At 38.0% G+C, this 26,005-nt stretch overlaps 2 protein-coding genes across 2 annotated transcripts; both read left to right on the plus strand.

The window, feature by feature from the left end:
- The first annotated feature begins 10,171 nt into the window (after nt 1-10,171).
- cass (apoptosis inhibitor cassowary) lies at nt 10,172-16,540 on the plus strand. Its single transcript, XM_090173125.1, has 12 exons — nt 10,172-10,475; nt 10,555-10,716; nt 10,774-11,091; nt 11,172-11,312; nt 11,374-11,439; nt 11,513-11,704; nt 11,776-11,960; nt 12,586-12,679; nt 12,748-12,888; nt 12,950-12,999; nt 14,224-14,381; nt 16,337-16,540. Exons 1-12 carry the CDS (start codon nt 10,407-10,409, stop codon nt 16,426-16,428), a joined length of 1,668 nt encoding a protein of 555 aa, XP_090029251.1. The 5' UTR covers nt 10,172-10,406; the 3' UTR covers nt 16,429-16,540.
- A 2,843-nt stretch (nt 16,541-19,383) lies between these two features.
- On the plus strand, nt 19,384-21,348 carry LOC149948189 (sodium-dependent glucose transporter 1A-like). Its single transcript, XM_090171032.1, has 4 exons — nt 19,384-19,688; nt 19,747-19,905; nt 20,022-20,159; nt 20,263-21,348. The coding sequence occupies exons 1-4, from the start codon at nt 19,496-19,498 to the stop codon at nt 21,273-21,275; spliced, it is 1,503 nt and encodes a 500-aa protein (XP_090027158.1). The 5' UTR covers nt 19,384-19,495; the 3' UTR covers nt 21,276-21,348.
- Nucleotides 21,349-26,005: the final 4,657 nt, after the last annotated feature.

The raw sequence follows: 26,005 nt of genomic DNA on the forward strand, positions 1-26,005 counted from the left end.
TGCCATTCCGAAGTTTTGCAAGGCAAGAACTTTACCTTTTCATATGAAGGGCAAGGTAGAAGCCGAGTTGGGGCGCATGGTAAAGGAAGGAATAATTAAGAGTGTGCCTTTCTCTCAGTTCGCTTCACCCATAGTACCGGTCCTGAAAAGCAATGGAGAAATTCGAATATGTGAGGATTTCAAAACCACAGCCAATCCCGCTATTGACACAGAAATATTCCCGCTTCCAAGATCTGAAGGTATCTTTACCAAGTTGGCTGGTTGCACTGTATTAACTCGCCTGGATACGCGAGAAGCCTATAACCCGTTGGTTTTGGATGATAAATCGAAGCACATTACAGTCATCAACACTACCAAGGGACTATTTGAATATTTGCGAATGCCAACTGCAATCTCATCATCATCTGCACTCTTCCAGAGACACATTGAGATGTTGTTGCGCGGGCACAAAAAGTATCACAATTCCAGGACGACATTTTGCTCGGGGGGAAAGACGAAGAAGAGAGTTTACAAACATTAGACGCTGTCCTCAGCACATTATGTAAGAATGGAATTAAATTGGGAAAAGATAAATGTAAATTTCTACAGAAAGAAGTTACATTCCTGGGCCACAAATTGGACGCTGAAGGTTTACATCCATTAAGCTTGGTTTCCACCAGCGCGCGTCAAGAAGCGACACTCAGCTTTGAAACGTGCAAATGTTCTTACGCGCGACAAAAAATTAACATTATGACGCGCTCTAAAGCCCCATTTTCATGCTCGCTGGTAGCGGGTAAAAGTCGTCAAAATCCGCTTCAGCTATACACTTTTTCACTTTCCGCGTCGATCTGTTTCAAACAGATATTTTAGCTTTATTTTCACGCCTGCGAGTGGCGGAAGCGAATTTTGACGATTTTTATCCGCTACCAGCGAGCATGAAAATGGGGCTTTACGCGCGTTGGTGGAAACCAAGCTTTAAAGATGGTTGCGATCAGAGATGCGCCGGATCCAGAAAATGTTGGACAACTACGCTCTTATATTGGTTTGTTAAATTATTACCAAAAATTCCTACCAGATAATGCCACAAAGTTAGCTCCTTTATATGAACTACTTCATCAATCTACACCATGGAAATGGGAAGCACAACAAAAGAAAGCCTTCCATGAAGTCAAAGAGTCAATTCTTCAATCAAAGGTTTTGGTTCACTATGACATAGCCAAAGATGTTCATCTTGCTTGTGACGCATCACCAATTGGTGTGGGAGCAGTGATTTCACACGTACAAGATGGAGTTGAGAAGCCAATATCCTTTGCCTCAAGAAGCCTCACGAAAGCAGAAAGGAATTATTCTCAACTAGAGAAAGAAGCGCTTGCCATCGTGTTCGGAGTAATCTAGTTTAAAGATTACCTGTACGGAAAAAAATTCTATTTACACACTGACCATCAGCCCCTGGTAACATTATTGGCAAGCAACAAGCAAATTCCTCCAAATGCAGCAGCAATAATTCAGCGTTGGTCTTTGTTGTTAGCGGCATTTTTCCGAAGATGTGATTTTCTTATGACTTTGCTTACGCCCCAAGTCTCAGTGATGTGAAAGATATATACGCCAAATTTCAAGAAGATTGGATAATATTTAGGGGTTGCACACATTGATCACTTTTATCACTAGTTGGGGCTCATCAGTACTGTTAGGCCTAACTTCAAGATCGGTTCGTAAGTCGCTCACAAGATACACAGCACTGATGAGCCCCAACTAGGGCGAAACCGGTCTACTGTTGGATTTTCTGGCATTTTAAGTATTTTTTTTTATAGTTTTTCACTTGAAGGCCTATGTGATCCGAGTATCGCGCTTTTGATTTTTGCTTGCAGACTTATCGGCTCGAGTATTTCTCATAGTTTTTTAATGTTTCCAAGTTTGTTAGGGTTTAGCTTTCTTGTCCTCTTTTTTGATGGACTTTTTATAATTTAACGTCTTGTTATACCAAATTTTAGTCCATCGGTGGTTTTCAGTGGCGTTGCGTGGCAATACAGGGCAAGGGTCATGGCCCCGTCCGGCTTAGAGGTACAAATTACTATTGACCATTACATTAAAGAATTCGCATTGCAAAAAAACACGCAGAATAAAATTTTAATTTTTAAACGACTTAAATCGTTTGGGCAATTAACGGATCAACAGAGTATCACATAATTTTTTGCCGACATGTAGTTGCAAAGAAAGCGGCCGGCGACTTTAGGGTTGGCCCCGGGTGGAATAAATGCACGCTACGCAACTGGTGGTTCATATTCGCTTTGATTAATATAACACATGTTTTGCCTATCATAATATCTATTAATCTTAGTGTCTAGTTTTAATATTATATTAAGTTTGTGATTTCTAGTTTTCCCAATAAAAGTAACTAACATTGAAAAATCGTATTTTTTGCCTATTTTTATAAAACTGATCAAAGTGTGCAACCTCTAAATATTATCCAATCTTCTTGAAATTTGACATATATATCTTTTACATCAGTAAGACTAGGGGCATAAGCAAAGTCTGCAAAAATTTTAAATTTTATTTCTTGACACACAAAATGAAACACCCTAGCATACAACTATGAAATACGATTCCGGAATGGTAGCTCGAACTCCAATGCCGATGCACTCAGCAGGTTACCGCTCCCAACAGAGGTTGAAAAGACCCCAGTACCAGTGGAGTACGTATTTCTCATGCGGGGGATGGGCGAAGGCCCAATCACAGTCGATAAATTGGAACAATTCACGAAGTCAGATCCCATTCTACAGGGTGTCCAAGAAAATATGAAGTCTGGTTGGCCAACACCGAAAATGCCATCCACCTTGAAGGTCTACAGGACAAAGAGTTCAGAGTTGTCAAATTTCAACGGGATTTTGCTGCGAAGTAATCGAGTAATTATACCAAACTCATGTCAACCAGAAAAGCTACAGGAGTTGCACAGTACTCATCAAGGCATCGTTAAAATGAAGGTGGTAGCAAGATCGCGGATGTGGTGGCCAGACATTAATGAAGACATCGAGCGAACAATAAAGAGCTGCACGGTCTGCCAGGAATCAGCACCAATGCCAAAATCTCAACATCAAGAATGGCCAAAACCCATAAAGCCATGGCAAAGAATTCATGCCGATTTTGCTGGTCCCCTAGAAGGGAAATACCTGTTCATCATCGTAGATTCATTTACTAAATGGATTGAGGTCAAGGTCACATCATCCACATCAACAGAAGCAGTCATCGCAGCCTTAAGGGAAACTATAGCAAGATTTGGCATCATGCAGACACTAGTAACGGACAACGGTACCTGTTTCACCAGCACCGAGTTCACGCAATTTATCAAACAGAATGGAATCGAACATCTACGTACAGCTCCATATCACCCTGCCTCAAATGGACAGGCCGAGAGAACAGTCCGCGCCATAAAACGAGCCTTAAAAAAATCAGTGGTGGAACTTACGAAGAAATTGAAATTCTAAACCAAGGATTTGATACATTTCAAACTGGAACTCTCGAAACCCGACTATCAAGAGTACTTTTTTAATCATCCTAGATCACCGACAGCAAATGGTCTATCACCAGCGGAGATGATGTTTGGTCGCAAGATATCTCGAATTGCTCTGTGCCACCCAAAGAATAAAATCGTTCAATATCCGGAGACTTTAAAGATTCCAGTCTCCAAGGACAATAACGTGGACTTGACCACAGCAAAAACATTGAAAGCCAACGAATACCAAATCAATTATCCGGTATACGCCAGTAACTTTGGGAGAGGCTCAAATTGGTTGGAGGGAAAAGTCCTAGCATCCAAAGGTCTAATGATGTTCTCCATCCAGACGCAAAAAGGAGAAATTCAAAGACACCGAAATAAGATGAGACCGAGAACCTTGCCAAAACCAATTCCAATCACACCATCCGAGGTTCCAGAGGTAGTTTCAATATCGGTTCCAGAATCATTAGAAGATCAGTCCTGGGTACCAGATTTATCTATAGCAGTCTCGACAGAAATTCCCGTGGCGAAAAGGGCACCAGAGCTATCAACAGCAGTCTCTGTAGCAACAAACAGCAATGACATACCACCTTTGGACACCAGCACGATGACACCCACCGCACTTCCAGTTCAAACAACATCGAACTCAAGGAACAATCCAAAACCGATTGAACTTCATATGCCTTCTCCATCAGTCGCAAAGCAACCAACAGCTGATGGAACGACTCCAATCGCATCCACACCAGTTGAATCTCAACCACGAACTACGTCATTGGTCACTCAGGATACAGGCACTCAAGGTCAATCAACGGATCAAACCCCAAAACAGGGAACCAGTTCCAATCAATGTCCTCAAGGACGACGAAACAAACCAGCTAGATACAAACAGTAATCGTGCACCAGGAAGAAAACGCGCGACTGCGCAGTAGCTCCTTCCAAAAATTACCCAGCCAAGGTCAAATATCGCTAGCGTGAAGGCGCCAAAGCCGATTTCGCCGTTGAGCGATTTGGCCTTGGGGGTGAGTAAAAGCGGTAAAAGTGACGTCACTGTTTTGTAAAACTCCACGCTCTTCCCACCAGGCCGTTTATACAATGGAACGTAGTCACTTCCTATCCTTCTAAAAATATAGAATCCTTGATTAAATTGTATATATTGACAGGTCCTAGCTAACAAGGACTTCACTCTCAGTTCACCATGACTTACGATGTAATATTGTATATAAGTTTTAATCCTTAATAAACGTATTGTAAACATTTAAAGTAATGAGTCTCAATTGGTTAAAGTATTTCCCACGAACACAACAATTAGGTTAATATCATTTGTACCATGCAGTAATCGCTCGAGCACATAAAAAAATTCAATTCTAAGATAAATACTGAAACTATAGTTTAAAACCGTTTTCCTTAAGCTCAAATAGAAAAAAATGGGTATTTTAATTAATATAACTAACGTGTATAATAAAATCTTTCGAAAAAATACTAATATTTTTCGATAAAGATTAATTGATAGCATTTAAGGTTATCAAATTATATTTAATTATTTTATCTCAATTCTGATCGTAGTCAGCGTGTGGTTTTCAAGGGCTGTTCTTCGGTTTGTAGAACAGTGTAGAGTGGAGTACCCCAAGGGTCAGTTCTGGGACCATTATTATTTACGATCTTCATAAACAGTTTACCCGAGGTGGTTCGAAACGCGGTTATCCTTCTCTTTGCTGATGATTCGAAACCTTATATGGCAGTTTTTGACCAAAACGATTGTGATCGTCTTCAAGCCGATTTGGATGACGTTCTCAAATGGACAAGGGACCGGGGAATGAATTTTAACGTCTCAAAGTGTGAATTACTTCATCTTGGATCAAAAAATCTCAAGTTTGGCTATACTATGGATGGCGCTGTGATTCCGCCTGTTTCCAAAGTTCGTGATCTGGGTGTTATCGTTGACGATAAGCTCAAGTTTTGCGATCACACCGCCATGATAGTTGCCCGTGTTAACTCCATCAGTGTTCTCGTACGACGAAATTTTTGCTTTTACAGTAGAGAGTAAACTATATATACGTACCTAATAGGCGATATTATAAAGTCAGATATGCTTACTCAACTTGTTAAAATGGGATAACGAAATAGTACAGTTAAAGCCTACGGATGAATTCATAGGCTCTTTGGTGGGAAAGCTAATGGAAGCATAGTGGAAGGTGGCCTTTCCCATCAAAACAATAAGGCCACGTTACTTTATTATATCGCCTATTCTTCCAGTCATTGACTACGGTTCCGTAATTTGGTCGCCGTCGCTCATTACCCAGCGGACGAAAATTAATAAGGCCCATAATCGTTTCACCAAATTAACATGAAACTTCCAGAAGCTTAGTTCTCGGGAGCGTGATGACTGTATGGGATTCGTGTCTCCATCTTTGCGCCATCGAATTAACGACTTAGTTTTTTTTCATGACATCTACCATGGCCGTATCGAATAATCGACCCCTCGCTCAAAAACTTGTTTGTACCCTTCCCAGTCACATTTACCCGAGGTCATCACTCCAAATTACGAAAACCACCTCCCAAAACGTCAGTCAGAGAAAATCACTTTTCAATTCGTGTTATCAATGATTGGAACAGCCTGCCACGTGAATTTATTGAATTGAAAACGTCTGCCATTTTTCGCAGAAATGTCGTGTTCTGGATAAATTCAACAACTGTTCAATAATTCCTGGACTGTATTGTATAAGTTTCAACAGTAGGATACAAATTGTCAATTATTGTAGATATCTGATTTGTGTATTTCAGACAAAACCAAATTCAGCATAACTTTATCTTTTGTGAGGCTGCATACAAGTCTTATGTGATTTACTTGTTAGTGGCTTTTTTACAATATATGTGAAAATGTAAATAAATAAATCTCTATTTTAAGAAAAGTATTTCATTAAAAAGATAAAATACGTTTAAAAATATGGAAACGAAAAAAATTACAATATTTATTTTACATTTGTAAATTAGTTTTTCCAAGAATTGATCTATTTATATATAGATATAATGTTTATATTCCGTCAGTCGCGACGCAACATGTACCAGGGGAATCAACTAAACGAGGGAGGAAATGTAAAAGGAGGCGTTCTTATTTAACGCGTCACTCACGCGAATGTCAATCGCGTCAAGAGGACGTAATATTTAGGGAGCCAATAATGCGCCGCCTGGAATTGATTGATTTTTAAGGGCAGGGGCCAGGTTCTTATCCTAGAGCTGCAACGGGAGCGAAGGGGAAAATCGACGGAATATAAACATTCTCTCTATATATAAATAGATCAATTCTTGGTTTTACCCAATTTATTAAAATATGACGATTTCAGTCTAGCTTTTCGATAATATTCTACAAAGTTTAAAAAAGGTTGGAAAGGGAAACTTAAATGAATTGATTGTAACGTTTACTAATAAACGTTAGAAAAATTATGGTCAGGGCCGAACTGGCTAGTAGTTGGTCCCACCGGCTATGCAATCGGGATGGTCCCATTTCCCATTGATGCGAAGTTTTTCCTTTATGGCCCCCAAATTGAGTTGGCCCCGATCAGACCTTAAACTAATTGTAGCTGGTGTTTGAAAAAACTTATGACTGTGATTTTATAACCACGTTCTAAGGGGGGGGGGGGGGGGGGGTTCGGAAACAAAAAAGAAACAAAAACAAAAAACTGTACAATCTAAAAGTCAATCGACATAGGTTCTCACTCAGGGTTAGAGTTATGGACTAAGGACCTTTCGCAGAATGTCACAAGTGGCCTCAATCACACCGTGGGACCCGGCCTGGATCCCCGTTAGTACGCCAACCAATGTTTTGGGAAGACCCTTCTGATGTAAGGTAAATCTGAGTAGGTTCCGAGCACCTGCGTTTGAAGAGCACTCAAAAAGGATATGGGAGGCATCCTCACGCGTGCCACACCGAATACCGGAGCAAAGCCTTGGTAGGAAGTCTGCCACAGGGTGTCATACCGTCGCCTAAGATTAACGCGCGTAATAGCATGAGATTCGGGACTAAGCTTCGCATCGCGAAGAGGCCAGGGATCGGCTAGAGACAGCCAGTGCCGTGTCCATGCCGAGATAATAGCCCGTCCACACGCACTATTTAACTCCGCTAGAGTAGAGGGAAGGACGAAGTCAATCCGCCCAGGGCGCGGGGTTTTAGTAATCCGTGCAAGACTGTCCGCCAATTCGTTTCCCGGTATTCCCACGTGTGCCGGACACCACAACAGAGTTATGGAACTAGGGTACTCGCCACAGAGGGCATGAATTAGTTGAACCACTGGATCAGGAGAGTGCGAAAGAAGTTTAGTAAGGGCGCTTTTCGAATCCGAGAAGATTACTAGCGGCCCGTGGAGATGAGACGACGCGTAGGAAAGAGCCATTTGGATAGTGAACAACTCAATCCTATTGATGGGGTGCCCGGAATCCAAGAACGATTTCGCAACGACTTTCAGAGCAGGAATCGCGAAAGCCGCACCTGCCACTCCCGAGTCCGGCGCGAGTGAGCCGTCAGTGTATATCACCGGCGCGTTAACCACGTTCTAAACTGAACTTCCTTCATGGAAGGTGACTTCGCCGCTATTAGTCGCAACTTAAAATTTTACGTCACTCTCCATTATTTCCTTATTACGAAAATATTACTTCTAACGGGCCATTTTTTAATTTTAGACAAAATTTCTGCTCTTTGAAACATTATGTTATGTAATGCGAGCTAAATTCGTTGAACTCTGGTGTTAGAAATGAAAATGGCCCCGATGAATCAATAACGCTTTTCAATAATTATTTTTATTTATTATTATCATTTATATAAACAGAGAAGGGGGGAGGCGAGTAACAAAAGTGAGGGATGGTGTACATAGCCTTTACACCAAGCGCGCAAAAACTCAAAAAAGGCACAGAATGGTACAAAAAGTGGGATTAAAATCCGCAAATGGAAAAATTAAACAAATCAAAGTACACAAAACAAAATAAAACCAAATTTTAAACGATACTCAAAAGGTGACAGGTATCCGAAATCACTTCGTCCCAGCCAGCGTAGCCCTCTTGGAGAACACTAACAACGGTTTCTGGAAGCACCCTATATTTGAGTATCCTCCGGAGGGAACTCTGAGGCACCGCATAGTAAGGGCATCCGAACAGAATATGAGGAATATCACCCCGTGCTTCACACCGAGAACCAGAATCAGTGGGTCTTAGCCCAAACTGATGAAGTGTCACTTTTGTAAGAAAGCGTCCGCAGTCAAGCCACGCTAGGAGCGTATCTTCCAAACGTTAAAGCCTAACTGCCATGACGGTGCTGGAGGCCGGTGATGGTTTCGCCTCGCGAAAAGGCCAAGGATCGGGGAAAGACCTTCAATTTTGGGTCCACATAGCGGTAATCGCCTACCTGCAGGCACATTTATCTTAACGAGCGTCAAGGGGAGGAGAAACTCAACCCGCTGAGGGTACTGTAGCTGAGCAACCCCGGGTAATTTGTCCACTGATTCGTTACCAGAAACGGCAATGTTCGCGGAACACCACATAAGAGTGATGAAGCTAGGACGTTTGTCACAAATGTCCAACGGATCAGCGGAACGCGATATGAGTTGAGTGAGCGCACTTTTAGAGTCTGAGAATATCACCAGTGCGCCTCACACATGTGACATCGCGTAGGAAAGAGCCATCTGTACGGCGAAAAGCTCGATCTTGTTGATAGGGTGCCCGAAATCCACGAGAGACCTTGCGCCAACCACAAGGACCGGAATCGCGAAGACCGTATAAGCCACTCCCGAGTCCATTGCGAGTGAGCCATGCGTATAGATCACTGTCGCGTTACTGGTTAAACGGTCGAGCGTATCGAAGAAGAATTGACTGGGCACCTCCTTTGGGAGAAGAAGAGAGCCAACGCGCGATGATCGTCCGGGAAGATGACCCCTTGAATTAGTATGGAAGAGCCAGGTGAGATTGTGTTCTTGTGCCAGACGCCACGCTCGTAGGGGGAAGGGCAGTCTGCCCAGTGGCAAATTTTCAGCGAAGACAGGGTAGACTGCAAAAAATATGGATAGAATTCCGGTGTATCTGCCACCCCGCGCTGTCAAAGGCTACATGTGACGCGTTTGCAAGCGGACCCAAAACGGTAACGAAGCCCGTAATGCAGTCTATCTTGTGAATAGCTTTCAGTAAAACTTTTGCATGTGAAGAATGGGAAGTGTCACACTTATGTAATAATATTATATACTTATGGTACTATATAAACAGTAACTTTCAGGTCCTGGTTCTCGGAAATATTACTTGTCGATTTCCTTATTTGATGATGTTGTATTGAAGCGTCTATTCACACTAGCGTAATACGATTTGCTTTTGCCAGATTTAAGAAACGAAGAAAAAGATGGTTCAATAAATATAAATTGAATAATAAAAATTCAGTGGACTCAAGATCCAACAAAACATTTAAAAATAATATCAAAAGTCTGATAAGATTTTATACGAAGTCTTATCAGAATTCAGGGATCGGCGCTTTTAAAGGAAATAAAAATAAACGTAAATTGAAATACATTTAAGCATTTAAAGTTGAGAGTCTTTAGACGCATGAAAGTTTAATAAAAATTTCTTATTTTACGCGGAACGCCAGGTCGGGCGAAATAATCCCAGTACGGGCGGCGTCCGTATTGGCCCCCCTCTGACTCCGTACTATTACTTCAGACTCTTCTTTCTGGCTTTAGCACTAACATATCCCGAGATGAAGTTTCTATTCCTCTCTTTACTTTCTTTGCCTCCCCCAGTCCTCATGCTCCACACTGGGAGAGAAAATAACAGTGTTTTGTGTTTAACAACTTTAACCGCGCCGCTCATTTGATTCTGTCTTTTAGCAAAGTTTGATATTTTTACAAGTTTTTAATAAGGTACTTATTTTGTGAAATATCACTATTTTAAAATAACTGTAATTGTGATGGATGGCGTAGAAAAACTCTACAATTATTACGACGTTCTTGCGGAAGCAAAAGATAAAGTGTCGGAGGTAATTTGCTTCCACCAAGGCTTAAACATTGAACTTTTTATTATTTTCCATTTCCCAAAATATATCTTTTCTTTCAAAGCATGAAGATAAATATGTGTACATCTTAGAAGCAGTAAGGGGATCGAGCAATGAAAAACGTTTGGCAGCGCAGTTCATTCCGCGTTTCTTTAAACATTTTCCAAATTTGTTTACAAAAGCGATTGAAGCGGAAATTGATCTTTTGGAAGATGAAGATGTTACTGTATGTTTCTCATTATTAAGCCCACCTATAAAGGTTATTAATATTCATTTAATACAGATTAGAAAACAAGCGATTAAAGATTTGCCAAATTTGTGCAACGATGCTAAAGACTTTCTTCCCAAAATTGCTGATGTTTTAACCCAACTTTTACCATCAGATGAGCCACCCGAAATTGTAGCAGTACATACATCCCTTCTAGCTCTATTTAAGCAAAACCAACGTGGTACTTTAGCAGGAGTGTTTTCACAAATTGTGAATGGAGAAGAAGCTGTAAGAGAACGGGCGATCAAGTTTCTTTGCAGTAAATGGAAGACACTTCCATCTGAATACACAACGAAAGAAGTTGAAGAATACCTTTTCCAAGAATGCAAAAAGGTTGTTGTTTTTGAATGAAATACATCTTAAATTACCAAAGTGTAATTAAAGTAATTATAATGTTAATTTTTTTCTAATAGGTAATGCAAGATGTAACTGGTGAAGAATTTGCTTCATTTATGGGTCTTTTAAGTGTTCTTAAAGTCTCCAAATCCATCACTGGTCAGCAAGCTCTTGTGGATCTAGTTGTTGAACAAGCTGAGCTTGATAAAGTTTTTGATGTAAGTCACAAGTCATTGTTTAATACTGTTTTAAGTGGCTTAAAGCTAATTGTTCCAATAGCATACAGATCCCGATGCTTTATCAAGACTCATTCATTGCTTAAAGCAAGCAATGCCTTTCTTTTGCGTAAGTTTTAAATTTGAGTTTAAACTTTACGCTTTCACTCAAAAGTTAGATATAATAGAGACATTTTCAATAGGCATATGTCAGTGCAGCTCCATTCATAAGTTATATATGTCTGCAAGTAATTCCTGAGTTAGAGCTTCTACACGAACAAGATAATGTTGACATGGGTTTAGAAATATTGAAATTATTGGCGGAAATAAGTCCACATTCAACAAAAATGGAAAACATTCCAGTCTGCGTTGAAATTGTCTTCAATAAGTTATTGGTACGATATTTTTAATTAACTTTCATATGTCCATAAATAGCTGTAATTTTAAATTTAGCCTTGTATTGTAGGAATATTTACATTTACCTCCAGCTGATGACAATGCAGAGAATGATACCTTAAATCCCGATGTTCCTAATTTACACCTTTCTCACGTTGAGTGTTTATTATATACTTTTCATCAATTGGCCAAAAAACATCAAGATTTCCTAGCTAGTGAAAACAGCGCTGACAGGGTCCGTGACTTTAAATTAAGGTCAGTTATCCATTTATTTTAATGATGACTGAGCGGTCAGACATTCAGAATAATAATGTAAGCTAGCTGAAAAAGTCATGGAAAAACTGGTAATTTTTAACTAATCCACAAAATCATTTAGGAAATTCGCACAATCAGTGAAAATGAAAGAAAAGCCGCGCAATAAATTAACAAATCTACTAAATCCTCAAATAAAAATACAAAATTTTTAAAATGTCCAGCAAAAAAACTTAAAACTCCAAAAATCATTGTTTTTGGAAATGCCATACATTTTTACTGAATGTCTGACCTCTCAAATAATTAATTACTTTTTTGGAGGCCTAGGTTCAACATTATTTTCAAAAAAGGTCTTAAATATATTTTTGGCTTCTTAACCACTTTATTGTTAGCGATGGTAAGTTCGCTCTCCCTACCTCAACATTTTGATGTTTTAAATCCAGCATTGTAACCGATGTCCAAATCGTCAAGTTTCATTAAGCTATAGAACTGCAATGTCTAAATATCGAGGTGGCTATTACTTTAATGTTGGGGAAAGAAAAAAAAAGATGATTGAACCCTTTTTTTGATACTAGGGAATGAACTTTAGTTAAACTTTTCTTTTAAAACAATATTTTTTTCCAAATAGGTTACAGTATTTAGCTAGAGGTATCCAAATATACATCAAAAAGCTGCGTGAGGCATTACAAGCTACTAAAGGCACAGAATTGAAGTCCGAAGAAGTAAGACTGATTTTGATTTACATTTAAAGTATTTTGAGCACGGTTTAAAGTCTATATTTTGTTATAAGAATAAATTGAAGCTTGCTGCGTTGAGAACAACTTCAAATATCAATAATTTGATTAAAGATTTGTTCCATGTTCCACCTTCTTACAAATGTACCATTACTTTGTCATGGAAAACACCACAAGGGGCATCTTCCACTGTGCAAGTATGTGTTGTAATGTTAATTACATTAAAATTGATGTCTAAATGTTAAATTTCATTTTTAGAAGAGTCAAGCTGTGATTAAGGTTACTGACGACGATCCTTTAGTTACTGGGTAAGCCTGCTCATTGAACTTTGATTGTAAATATATTGAATTATTATTGGACTGAGTACATGGTTAATATTTCTTGTTCTCAAGGCTTAAACCAAACCAAATTGTTAAAAACTACAGTTATTGAAGAGAACTTCGATTAGTTTTTGGACCTAATTAGTTTTCATATAACATTTTTTCTAGACTGATAGTTAAAAGATTGGTTTATTTTTATTTGAAGTGCCTTTGGGGAAATTTAGCTTTACATCTTTCAGAGTTAAAGTCTGTGTTGACATGAAGTTTAAGCGTTTGCTAAATAAGTTGTTCGAATAAGAGAATCTGATTGAAATCTTCTGAAATAGTTTTTCAGAGAACAGGAGAAACCACTTTTTCTAGACTGATAGTTAAAAGATTGGTTTATTTTTATTTGAAGTGCCTTTGGGGAAATTTAGCTTTACATCTTTCAGAGTTAAAGTCTGTGTTGACATGAAGTTTAAGCGTTTGCTAAGTAAGTTGTTCGAATAAGAGAATCTGATTGAAATCTTCTGAAATAGTTTTTCAGAGAACAGGAGAAACCACTTTTTCTAGACTGATAGTTAAAAGATTGGTTTATTTTTATTTGAAGTGCCTTTGGGGAAATTTAGCTTTACATCTTTCAGAGTTAAAGTGTGTTGACATGAAGTTTAAGCGTTTGCTAAATAAGTTGTTCGAATAAGAGAATCTGATTGAAATCTGCTGAAATAGTTTTTCAGAGAACAGGAGAAACCACTTTGATTTGTTCGATATGTGGGAGTGATTTCATGTGACATTGCACAATTTTACGAAGTCTAATGCTAGTTCCCTCTTAGTGCCCTATATCTTTGACATGTTATTTAACAAATACTATAATATATGTGGGTCGTGGATTTTCAAAAACTTAGGTTGCTAAGCAAACTGATTGAAAACCACACTGGTTTTATTTTCTTATGTTTGTATATCCAGCACACTTTAAAATGCTACCATTAGCTCATATATTTATATTCGACATGGTAGAATCTGTTGCTGTCTGAGAAGGTATTACGAGTTACAATCATGGTAACCACCCTTTTCCCAAACTATGTTGTTTTTTTCATTGCAAAATCTATAAGAAATATTTTAAATCTTACGCAACTTAATTTTACTGTAATATACCTTTTTTTCTAGAAACTGATATTGGTGTTGCTTTGTTACTTATTTGGTAGCAGCAACTAATTTTATTATAATATTTAGTGTGAAAAGAACCTCAAAAACTCCGATTGTTTACGATAAGAGTGAGAAAACAATGAGAACTCCAGCTCGAGGGGGTGGAGATCCTGCTTTTAAAAATACCAGAGAAATATACCAACCACCAAGTGGAAAATATAGCACCAAAATTGATTTTCAAACTGGTAAGTCATTACCAACTTTCTTCGGTATTGATATAAGCAAACCCTGAATAGATTGAAACAACTGAGAATGCTTTTGTGATCTCCTTTTTATTAATTAAAATTTTAGGGAAAATACTTATTTAAAGGTAAATTGTCACCAACACTAAATGTTGGCCACTAAAAATGATCCAGGACTTAATAATAACAAGTCAAAAAGCTTGCTCTTGAGGTGGGGGGGTCATTTGATAGTGAAAAAAGGTCATCTAAAAATGAATTTAGATTTGCTTGTACTGGAAAAAATCCAATTGACTTTAACCTGACGTGATTTAAATTAAAGATTAAAATAGCAGGTTATAAAATAAATAAATTTTTAAAAGATGAACTGAAGTCTCTGAAGAATAAATAAATCAGATACTATGCTTCCCAGGACACATCCTTATGAAAGAGGACATTGGGCAATGAACATTTGGTTTAATTAGAACATAAGTTTTCAAGGTAATCCTCATTGGAAACATTTTCAGGACAGTTGTGTGTTCAGTCTCAGTCTATTTAAGTAAAGCATTTAGGCAATGGAAATGTATAGAAAAAGGTCTTAGTATTTGAGGAACATTACTATAGGTCTCTCAATAGACCCATAACAAAAGAGGGGCCGCAGACGAGGCTTAGTGAGACCTCTGGACGGAACATCCTGTTTATGACGTTTTGAACCACGTGACCGCCATTGAAATAATTGAAATATACAGGCGGAAGTAAGGAAACGGATGCTCCGTCCAAATGCGGAGTTGCCAGGTAAAAATGTTAATTTTCGGCCCCCCAACTTTCATCATGGGTCTATTCTAATATTTTAACTTTCATAAACACTTAAATTGGTATTTTTTGAATGCCTTTAAGGTGATAAGAAGTGTTTTCATTTTAATATGGCTAGGATACTATATTTCTCACTAGAGGTCAATATTTTTCATTTTATTTGACCATTATAACCTCTTCATTTCTTAAAATAGATTTTTCTTTACACCTTAACTACCTTTCTGGTCACAGTATTTGTAATTCTGGCCACTATAAAAGGTTTTGGTGTTCTGTTTTTGGTACTTGAACTAATATACCAAACTTAGGATTTCATTTAACCCTTTAATTATTTTTAAAATTCATCTTAAACATGAGAATCACCGTTTCAAGATCTTTTGGAAACACATTTTCCATTTAGGCCCTTAAATTATGTTATATAATTTGAAATATGGGTTTCAAGTCATTCTTTGGCTATCATTCTCTATACTTATATTGCCTAATAAATTGTTTTTATATCTTCTATTACTCTTTCGATGTTGCTAAATTCGTAACTGTTTAAGTTAGTTACTTTACAGCCGAGATATGAATTTATTAAAAGTTTTTAAAGCACACTGGTTCTTATTCATCACTGGCTGTATAATTAGATTTCATTCTAGCTATTAGTACAGATCAACGTTGAAGGGATTCTAACTCCTCCTTTTTGTGGAAGGCGCGAATAGTAAACAGTCATAGGATTTCACCTTAACCCCAAGAAATTTTAAGGATTACCACCACCACAAAAAACTATGCAGTGCTGGAAATGTGAAAAACCATAGAAGGCAGTAGACAATATTGTGGAACCCTTTGGAGGGGGTTTCAGAACTAAAAGAAGTTATATTCCCTTTAAGTTGAATAGCTTCTGTGGAAATATAACTTGTTCTAGGAGAAGTACCGAGGTTGGACCACGGCTGAGGCTTCCACCCTGTATAGTCTCTATTATTACTGTCACCCCCAAAGTGTTCCAATATTGGCAGCTCCCTCCAGTGGTTTTTGACATTATCATTTGAAACCAAGTAGTCCTTAAACGGTTCTTCAGAGCACATTTGTATGATCTTGTCATTTGGAATATTACGTTTCTTCGTTCTCAGTTGCCTCGATCCGTTCTTAGTAACCAAAAAAAGTGTTTAAGTTCTTCAATGTCAAATTTTCAGATTATCAGTATCGAGGCCGAGGCCGAGGTCGCGGCTTTGGCTATGGACGAAGTCGAGGACGCGGTAGAGGATCGTACAACTATTATTACTAAGTTTTAGTTTATCGTATTGCGTATGATTGCGATGTGACAATATATGTAACATAACATGTATAACCACAATATTTCTCTCCTTTTTTAAATGAATCTTGACTTGAAAATCAAAGCCTTTTATGACGTTTTCTACTACTTTATTTATGGGTTTTTTTTTGTAGTCCCGACCAAAATATTAAATCACGACATTGAATCAGTCTAGATTGAGATTCCCACCCCCCGTTTTATAAAGAATCCCATCGCCTTCAAAAATCAATCGTGGATTAAACAACCTCACTTGGATGGTTATCTCTGGTAATGTGTTCGTTCACATCGCGCCTTAGCGATGCATGTTTCCAGGAATAAAATATTTGCGTTTTGAGTAGCATTAACTCTGCCTTGTTAGAAGTAATATGACCTCCAACGCTTTCTTTACGGAAGATTACAATTTAAGCGATTACACACCATTATTGTGCAACCCTTGGCACACTAGAGGTTACTAGAGGGTGGCGGAGTGGTTAGCACTTTCGCCTCGCAGCAAGAGGAGCCGGGTTCGATCCCAGCTTGTGGCACTGGGTGAAAACTCGGAACAACTACTTCAGCGTTAAGTTTGCAAGTTCTCTCCTCACTGGTTTAAGGGGTTTTCCCCCGAGCTCTTCGGTTTCCCCTTCCATACAAACTTGTTGAGGTAAATGGTAATAGTTAGTGTAGGGAGCTGTTGGCTCGATCACGTGGCAAGCAGGGCTTGCCACCACCCTCCTACGCATTGTAACCCGGCCACCTGAATTAAAGGCTTCAAAAAGTCGCTTGATGACTTAGGCCTAAGGTGGTGCCTTGGGTATTAGCCTAGCTGATTATCATATACTTATATTACCGGTAAAACCAACCATTTGAAGTATTACTAAGGCGAATTGTAGGAGAGATAACTATCCCTGTAAATTAGTTTAATCACTCCAAGGTTCTTGTGACTTTGGAACAAAATTACTCGCGAATTTATTAGAAATCGCGATTTTGGAAAGGTTAGTATTTCAATATGTCGCAGATAATGTTATTGGACAGAATACCTCAAAGTTCCAATCTGTCTACTTAATATGTTAGAGCTAAGTAAAGAGATTTCAGCCCATTGGAAAAAAAATTACCGCTTTGAGAAAGATACGATCTTGCTATAAGGGTATTTAGCTGTCTCAAGAATATATTAAGGTTATTGCGGACTTACGAGTTTACCTTACAGGCCCGCTATTTTGACTTGAACGCCAATCTAAAACGGAAACCCCACATTTTCCCTATTGTATCACGCCCTCTAGTATTGGTCCTAAGAAAGTTTTATTTATATTTCAAGGATACGTATAATTAATTACGGAAAGGTTCGATTTTACTTTTAAATTATTTCGTTCAACTTTAATTATAGCTGACTGTGTCGATTTTATGTTATATCGTCATAAGCAGAAGTTACGAACGAAAGCCATGATATATTATCTCAACATGCCACGAGGGTGGGGCGTATTTTTCCACAATTGGCATCACCAACTAAATTGCAGGGCCCCCAAAGGTCCTATACTTCCTATAAAATCCTATATTTTCAAAAATGTCCTATAACATCCTATATTTTTAGTAAAATCCCTAAAAAGTCCTATAAAATCCTATAATTTTGATATTTTTCCCATTTCTGCCACTCTGTTAAATTGCTAGATTTAGCTATAGGATCAATTCCTATACAAAGTCACTCTAGTCTATATTTTTGTTATTGTTAACATGGTTAGCTACTAGTATATTTTTGTGATGAAATGGTTCAATAGTTTCTATTTTTCAAGTGAAAATCAAAGATTTATTTCACTAAATATAGATTTTCTTTTTTAAATGCATAAAGTTAGTAAATGAAATATCATATTTAGTCCTATAAAATCGTATAATTTAAAAAAAATGGTCCTATAAAGTCCTATAGTTTTAGAAATATAATCCTATTTTTCCTATAAAAAAATTGAAGATTTGAGTGAGGGCCCTGAAATTGTACTTTTGACCTCGTCATTAATGATTCTGATTTTGGACATGATATTGCCTGGATTTCGAACGTTGCCTTCCTAGACAACGGACCATTACGTCCTCCGTTTTGAATTTTGTCTACGGTCCCGGGACTTTTATTGGACTCACTGGTTGCTGAACCATTTCTATCGATTGAATCCTTCGTAATAACGACGAATAATCATTTGTTAACCACACACTGACCATTCCTTAATCGATCTTCAGCGCCTTTCGACAACTGGTTACGATGAGTTCCATATTCATCATCGAACCAAGTCAGAGGAAGTCCGCTCGACCACCGAAAAACCAAAAATCTACCTCATCAAGAGCCATTTGAACCTTTCTATATTTATCGGTTCCTTCGTATGATCTACGCTTTCTGGGGTTAATGCTGCGCCTTTAGAGGTTTGGTCAATCGTATTTAGTACCCTGTGCCATGTCGGTTACGGATTTAACTTTCATAAAGGCTTGTGTCGTCGTTCTTTCCATAACGACTGTGGATACTGACCTTTTAGCATCTGCATTGAGTACAATATTAATGTACAACGTATGAAACATACCAGTATTGGGACAATTATATTTGAAAATGTTTTACTTGACCTTGAAAATTAAAAACCAAAAGTATATAAATTTAAGTTGCCTATTAATGTAAAATCCTGAAAAAAAACCCTCAAACAATGTGGGTTTTACAATGTTCTCGACTGAACTGGATTAGGTGATTCTTAAATCATGCTCGTAGAATACACGTTCTTCCGATGAAAATTGAAGTTAAAAGCTCGGTGATTTTTGCTGGTTGAGTTATTCGCTTTAGCAGCAGACACATTCTTTCACCTTGGAATTAGAAACAAAGAAGCGAAATTATGCACGAATTTATTGGAAATCACGATTTGTAAGGAAATTATATTTTTCGATCTTGCAATTTTTTTCTTGAAATGTCTGTTGAAATTCCAGCCCGTCTTTTTGAGCAACCTCAATGTCGTTTGAGAGCTGAAATAATCTACAATACGCCTTAAGTTTGAAAATAAAAAAACAAAGTAGTTTCGCGGAAAACCAGCCGAGAAAACCAATCATGGTGTCCTGGGAAAATATACGTCTTTTACGAACGGTAAACCTGTACCTGAGCTACTTCGGATTGGGCTTAGTTTACGCTGTACCAGGTCCAACATTACTGGACCTGGGTAAAAATGTAGGCTCCGACACTCAAGAGATGGCTTACGGGATCGCGGCAAGGTCAGCCGGATATTTAGTAGGATCCCTAATTGGTATGGAACAATTACTTAATTGATACAGAGCTTCTGAATTGACGGGCCATAATTTTAGCCGGTTACATGTTCAACAAATACAATCGTCAACTGCTCCTTATTGGATGTTTTTTCCTTATTGCCTTCACCAACTTAATAATCCCCTTGACGTCTTCATTAATGTTGCTTATTTCGGACATGGTGCTAGCTGGATTTGCCATGGGCGCTATGGACACTGGTAAGCTCTTTTTCGTACATCTTCAATTGATCGTGTGCCGTGATGCGTCTGGGGATTTATAGCTCGTACTAAAAATGTATAACGGCTTAACGGATAATATGTGGCCGCAATTATAGCCTCTGTTTCATGCTTCCTGGAAGATATTCTACCCGTAAACGGAGATATTGTCTACGATCGTACAGAAGTGCTTTCGTCCTTACGAGGAGAAAAGGCCGAGGGGAAGGGTTTTTCGTCCCGGAACCCCGAAGCGAACAGTGTGCTGCCCACTTATTTCCTGTTCACCGAAACGCATTCTTGGTCATACGTAATTAAAGAGATTGTTCAACGGAATATAACCAAATGGTTCTTTTTTTGCAGGCGGTAGCGTTTGGTGCTTGGATCTATGGTCAATAAACCCAGCTCCTTACTTACAAGCTTTGCATTTCTTTTACGGTGCTGGTGCTTTTGTCGGACCGTTAGTGGCTGAACCATTCCTATCCACCGAATCCTTTTCATTGGACAACAACACACTCTCTGATTTCGGTAATGAAACAGCAAATGTGTCTGACGGGAATGTGACCATTCCTTACTCGATCTTCAGCGCCTTTTTGTTCCTGGTTACTTTGAGCTCCATCTTCGCCTTTTGCTTGGACGGTAGTGATCTGAAGAGCAACACCGAAAAAGTCCGCTCGACCACCCAAGTACCGGGAACCGTGTTGCCACGGGTGTTGGTAGCCTTTGGAATGCTGTTCTTGATGTCGTACGTGGGACTCGAAGCGACGTACCCACAATTTCTCACCACTTACCTCGTCAAGAGCAAATTGAACCTTTCGAAATCAACCGGTTCCTTTATGACGTCCGTTTTCTGGGGTTTATTCTGCGCTTTTCGGGGTTTGTCTGTCGTATTCGCCACCAAAGTTAAGCCTATCCACATGTTGGTTACGAATATTATCATTATGAACGTATGCGGTGCAGCGCTGTCCATTTGGGGCGAGTCGAACGCGACTCTCATGTGGGTCTTCACCGCGCTCTTGGGTATGGGAATGTCATCCACTTGGGCTTCGCTCTTCGCCTGGTTGGAAATCTACGTTGGTATCTCCAACAACATTTCGTGTCTCTTCGTGGTTGGTTGCTCCTGCGGCGGCTTGGTTATGGCCTTGGTTATCGGTTCCTCCCTCGAGATTATCGCCAACATCGTCCTCTACACCGTCTCCATTTGCGCATTCGGTTGCCTTTTGTCCTTCCTCGGAATGCTGAAGGTCATAAAGGTTATCATACGTCGGGGGAAAAACGCATCGGGCTCGCGTAACAGACGTGATACTTTAAACGTCCCGTTTAAGGAGGTGAGATTTCAGAAAGAATCCTACCCCGGAACTACCGACGTCGATTGATTTCAAAATCTTTGTGTTAAATATTTCAAAGTGTCTAACCAGTTTCCTTCCACACAAAGAACACAAATAAATACGTATTAAATTAATTAGGATACTTTGATCAAGTGTTTTTATCTGCCTTAAAACTCGGCTGCCCATCTTATCGGTTGTACCAGGAGTTTATAAAATATATATTACCAAAAGTAGCATAAGACGCAAAAGTATGTCAGAACGGTATAGTAGTTAATGAGAGTTTGTCGCAAAGTAAAAAAGGGAAACGAAGGGGGGTCGGAAAATACGTCATCAAAATCGAGTTACTCCAGCGCCACCGAGTGAGGCGTTTTAGAACGTATGTCTACGGGCGAGTAAATCGAAGAGAGATAATCGCGCCAGACTATAGACTAAATATAATGTTGCTAGTACTATTCCAACTAGTAGGTTATGTAGTCTATAGTGTTAAATTTTAAGAGGCGCGAAGGTACAGCTGACACACTTTTGGGTCTTATGCTACTTTTGATATTACGAGATAAGCATCATCCATCTACGTCATTAAAACATATATCTTCGCAGGCTGGGCCGTCCGTTAAAATAACACAAATTTTGTGGTCGAAATGTATGGGGCGGACGACCTAAAAATTTCTAACTCCCTACTGACTTCTAAACGCCGACTTCGACTTAAATACTCATTCCTTCCTAAAGATGACCAGGTCAAAATTTTACGTTTTTATGAGCAAAAAAACAATGTAGCTTCGTTTAGCAATATAGACGGCATCCATAATTCCTTATAAACTGACTCGAGTCACCAATACTGCAATTGAAACTTCAATACTAGAAGTTAATCGCGATTAGAATCTTAATTATCTCGTTAACTAATTTCCATAGCGGACTTTTTATAATCGAAAAAATCTTATTTTATTTTATTAGCTTTTAAATTTTTTCGACACCACTGCTTCTACATTGTATACTGCCGAAAGTTCCCGAAACTACGCTAATAATTGAAGCAATTGCGACCAGTTATTTTTCAAGATACAGACTGAGACAACAACTTGTATGGAAGGAGACGGAGAGCAAGTACTATACAGATATAAGGGTTAATGATTATCAAGTACAAATACCATAAGTAAATTGTAAGGGAATCCTTCAATTCATTTCTTTCTGTTTTCACTGAGAATTGCGTTTCGGTGAAGGGTGTACCGGTAGATTTCTAAACTGAGATTGCATTGGTTATTTCAATAGAGGAAAGATAAGTAGAACCAACTCGGCCCTTTTCTGGAAAAAAGGTTGGTAGCCCTGCTATAATTATACTATCCACTGGTTTTTTTTTCCTTCAAAATAAACACTATTGTTGGTGCCTATGACACACGGCGTCTTCACATAATACCCTCCCTGTTAAATGTTTAGTAAATATTGAAAGTACCAAAACAACGAGCAAGTGAAAAAGGGATTCTCGGTAGAGCAGTAGGCAGGGCGTTAGTCTTATCACCATTAATTGTTTTTCTATTTTTCTCAAATAAAAACTTAATTATTGGTGCATATGATAAACGGAGTTTTCAAACATTGCTAGGCCCAACTGATAGAATCACCACCAATGAAAGACTATTAAATATTGGTCTATGACAATTAAACATTTGTACTAGTTGTACCTCTACTTAAGTGCAGACTGTGGAGCATCACTAAATTATGTTATTACGAACAACTCACGAGTAGAAGGCGCTAGTGTGGCATTAAACAAACCTTGAGTTACATCAAAGGCGGAGTTGGCTCTTATGTTTCCTTCATGGTTATTTCCATATTTTTACATTTTAACAGAATTTTAACGTTGAACCTAGCGCGAGTAGATTTCAAGCTATAGGTTTGTCAGATTCAGAAAACAACTTATTCCGCTGAGTTGATATTCCGCGTTCATATTTTTGGTGTGTTTACAGGAAGACTTTTTCTGTACGAAATTATGGGTTTTTCCTGTTGTAATTAAGGGGCGAATCTCCCGCGATAAAAATGATTTAACTGCAAGTTTGAAGTGATCCACTGTTATGATGCCTGATATTAAATGAGCGGGAATTATAATATTGCCTACAGGGGCGTAGGAAGGTCTTTATTTGAGGGGGGGTGGGCAAACCGATAAAACTCCCAAGTCTTTCCCCAGTGTTGAAAAAAAGTCTATTTCTTCTCAAAGACAAGAACCCCCCAGATATAATTTTTTTTGTTATTGTTTCTCTTTTTGGGTGAGAATTTCCACGGGGGATCAAAGTTTTGTAAATTTTAGGTAATTAAAAGAAATAAAATTTTACTTAACTATTCTTAGTTTCTCACTGAAAAAAAAAAGAATCCATTGAATCCAAATACATTATAATTAAATAAAACGTTTTTATTCAAAATTAGAACATAAATGCTAGACCGAATCGCAATATTTGGATTCTAGATAAAACAAATTTTTTTTATTCAGGATCCAAAAATTGCGATTCGGTTTTCATTTTTGAAATGAAATCGGATAGCACTTTATCAGTATTCATGTTATCAACATGTTCTTTGTACACTTTAAGAAGACGCAAGTTATTTAATCGAGCCTGAGTCGACGCAAGTACGCTAAAATTGTTGTAGTGAAATATGTAGTGACATTCAAAGCATAGACTAATCGCTCTATTGACCTCGCTACTACTGAAGAAAAATAGTTGAGTTTATGTAACAAAAAATAAAATGTATTTTTGTGGTCTGAATAGTTCAGCACTCGCTTCCATCTCGCCGAATACATAACAAATAAAATTCAAAATCGAGTAACACAGAATATAAAGCAACGACTAGAAAAAAGCGGTACGAACTTAACTCAAATCAGATGTGGATAATTATGGTCAAATGCGTTAAAACCGGGGAAAATTCGATAATATTTTCGCTAAATTAAAATTTCCCGGTTGTAGAGTTCAATTTTTCTGACACTTGGTAAGTAATTTTTTCTTCCGCCCGATTACCCCTCATTTATATTCGATCCCTCTCCCGCTAGCCCAAACCCTTTTCCATCCTGTAAAGCAAAATCAAATCCCTTACAGACTCGCTTACAGACACTAACTAAAAACGTAAAATATTTAAAATTCAAAAACAATACATACTCCCTTGTTTGCCTTATACAGTAGTTTAAACTTCTCTCTCAACGCGAACTCGAGTCCTACGTTATCTCAACAATTATGAATGATGAATTTTCCCGTACTCTAGTCTCTAACCTATTAACAGTACCTAAGATTTTAACTTTAAATTTACAAAATCTTTCACTTATTGTTTAAATATTTAGGTTCACTTTTGTGTAAAATATATTTTATTAAGTTTCGTATAACAAAACATGTAGTCGTAGAAAGCTAGAAACCTCAGTCATAACTGTTTTATGTTTAATAAATTTTAAACATCTGATCTAAAGATAATCAGATATATGTTTTTGTTAAGCCTAGTGTAACAAAAATAACGTGTATTCATAAAAAATTAGAAGGCTCAGTAGTGATAACTTTGTAAGATATAAATTTTCAACATCAGACCTAATTGAGTGATCATTTAGATATCAACATTTTAAAAATTAAGTCTATTAAATAAAGGAATCATAGAAAGTTAGAAGCCTCAGTGCTAAATTTTTAAACGATCTTTACCTGATTGCGTAAACTTTTATTCCAAATAAAATTAATAGGCCTACAAACACTGTCCAATAATTCAAAACATATTTACTATTTAACTACCTGGGCAAAGCCGTGGCGCGAAACCAACTGAAGAAATCGTAGGTTGCAAGATAAAGGTTGTGCAAAACTGCGTTGCCAGAGAGCCAAAATTAAATTATAGGCCCAAGGACTAAAAATAATAGATTTCCAGTTCAAATTATAGGACACATTGTATTTGGCGGTAATTTCAATTTTGCATCAGATATACCACTGATGTTTGATAAAATTTCACTTTCAAATAAACCCATTGACGTATGGTAAAATAAAACCTTTTAAATAAAAACAAATAAAATATTAAAAATAATAAAAACACATTTATTCATCGCATTTGTCGGCTGCGATCCGAGAAATTCTTCGACTTTTAACGCTTACAGTAAGAGATTTTCAGATTATAGGATTTATAGGTTATCAATATCGAAAAATCGAAAAAAAACGCCCTATATAGTACACTGTTATAATTATAGGACACCGAAAAGTTTGTGGCAAAATTATAGATTTTTCCTATAATTATAGGACGTCTGGCAACGCTGGTGCAAAACACGCAATTTTGGTATTTCCCAAGGTGCAGAGGAGAGACAGGACTCGAGAGCGCCTGTTTTATTTTACAATATTACGAGAACAGTGCGATGTTGCGGTGGCGCTGCTGTACCGACGCTAAACCCTATTCACGACTCCAGTTAATTAAAACTGGCCGATTTAAAGGGGTTGGCAACCTGTATTGCTACGCGAAGGTGAGGTTATTTGTGCGATAATTTTGCCGCCTCATTGAAGCGGGAAACATAATCGCACAAATAGCAAATCTTATACATAAAACCGTTTTTTTACATGATAGTGTTGATATTAGTAGTAAAACCGGGTACCCGACACATATGAAAAAGTATATCACGAAACTAGTCTAATACTACTTTAGAAAAAAGACTTAAAAGTTAAAACTCCCACATTGTCTAAGTTATGTTTTGAAATAATTTTACGAAAAGTAAGTAGACTTAGTAGGCTACTAAAATACTAAATGATATTATGTATATTTTTGGATTTTGACCAAGGTACGACGTCCCCGCC

Source organism: Leiobunum rupestre, chromosome 4, assembly GCF_980474605.1.
Source record: "Leiobunum rupestre chromosome 4, qqLeiRupe1.1.hap1, whole genome shotgun sequence".
NCBI classification, from domain to species: domain Eukaryota; kingdom Metazoa; phylum Arthropoda; class Arachnida; order Opiliones; family Sclerosomatidae; genus Leiobunum; species Leiobunum rupestre.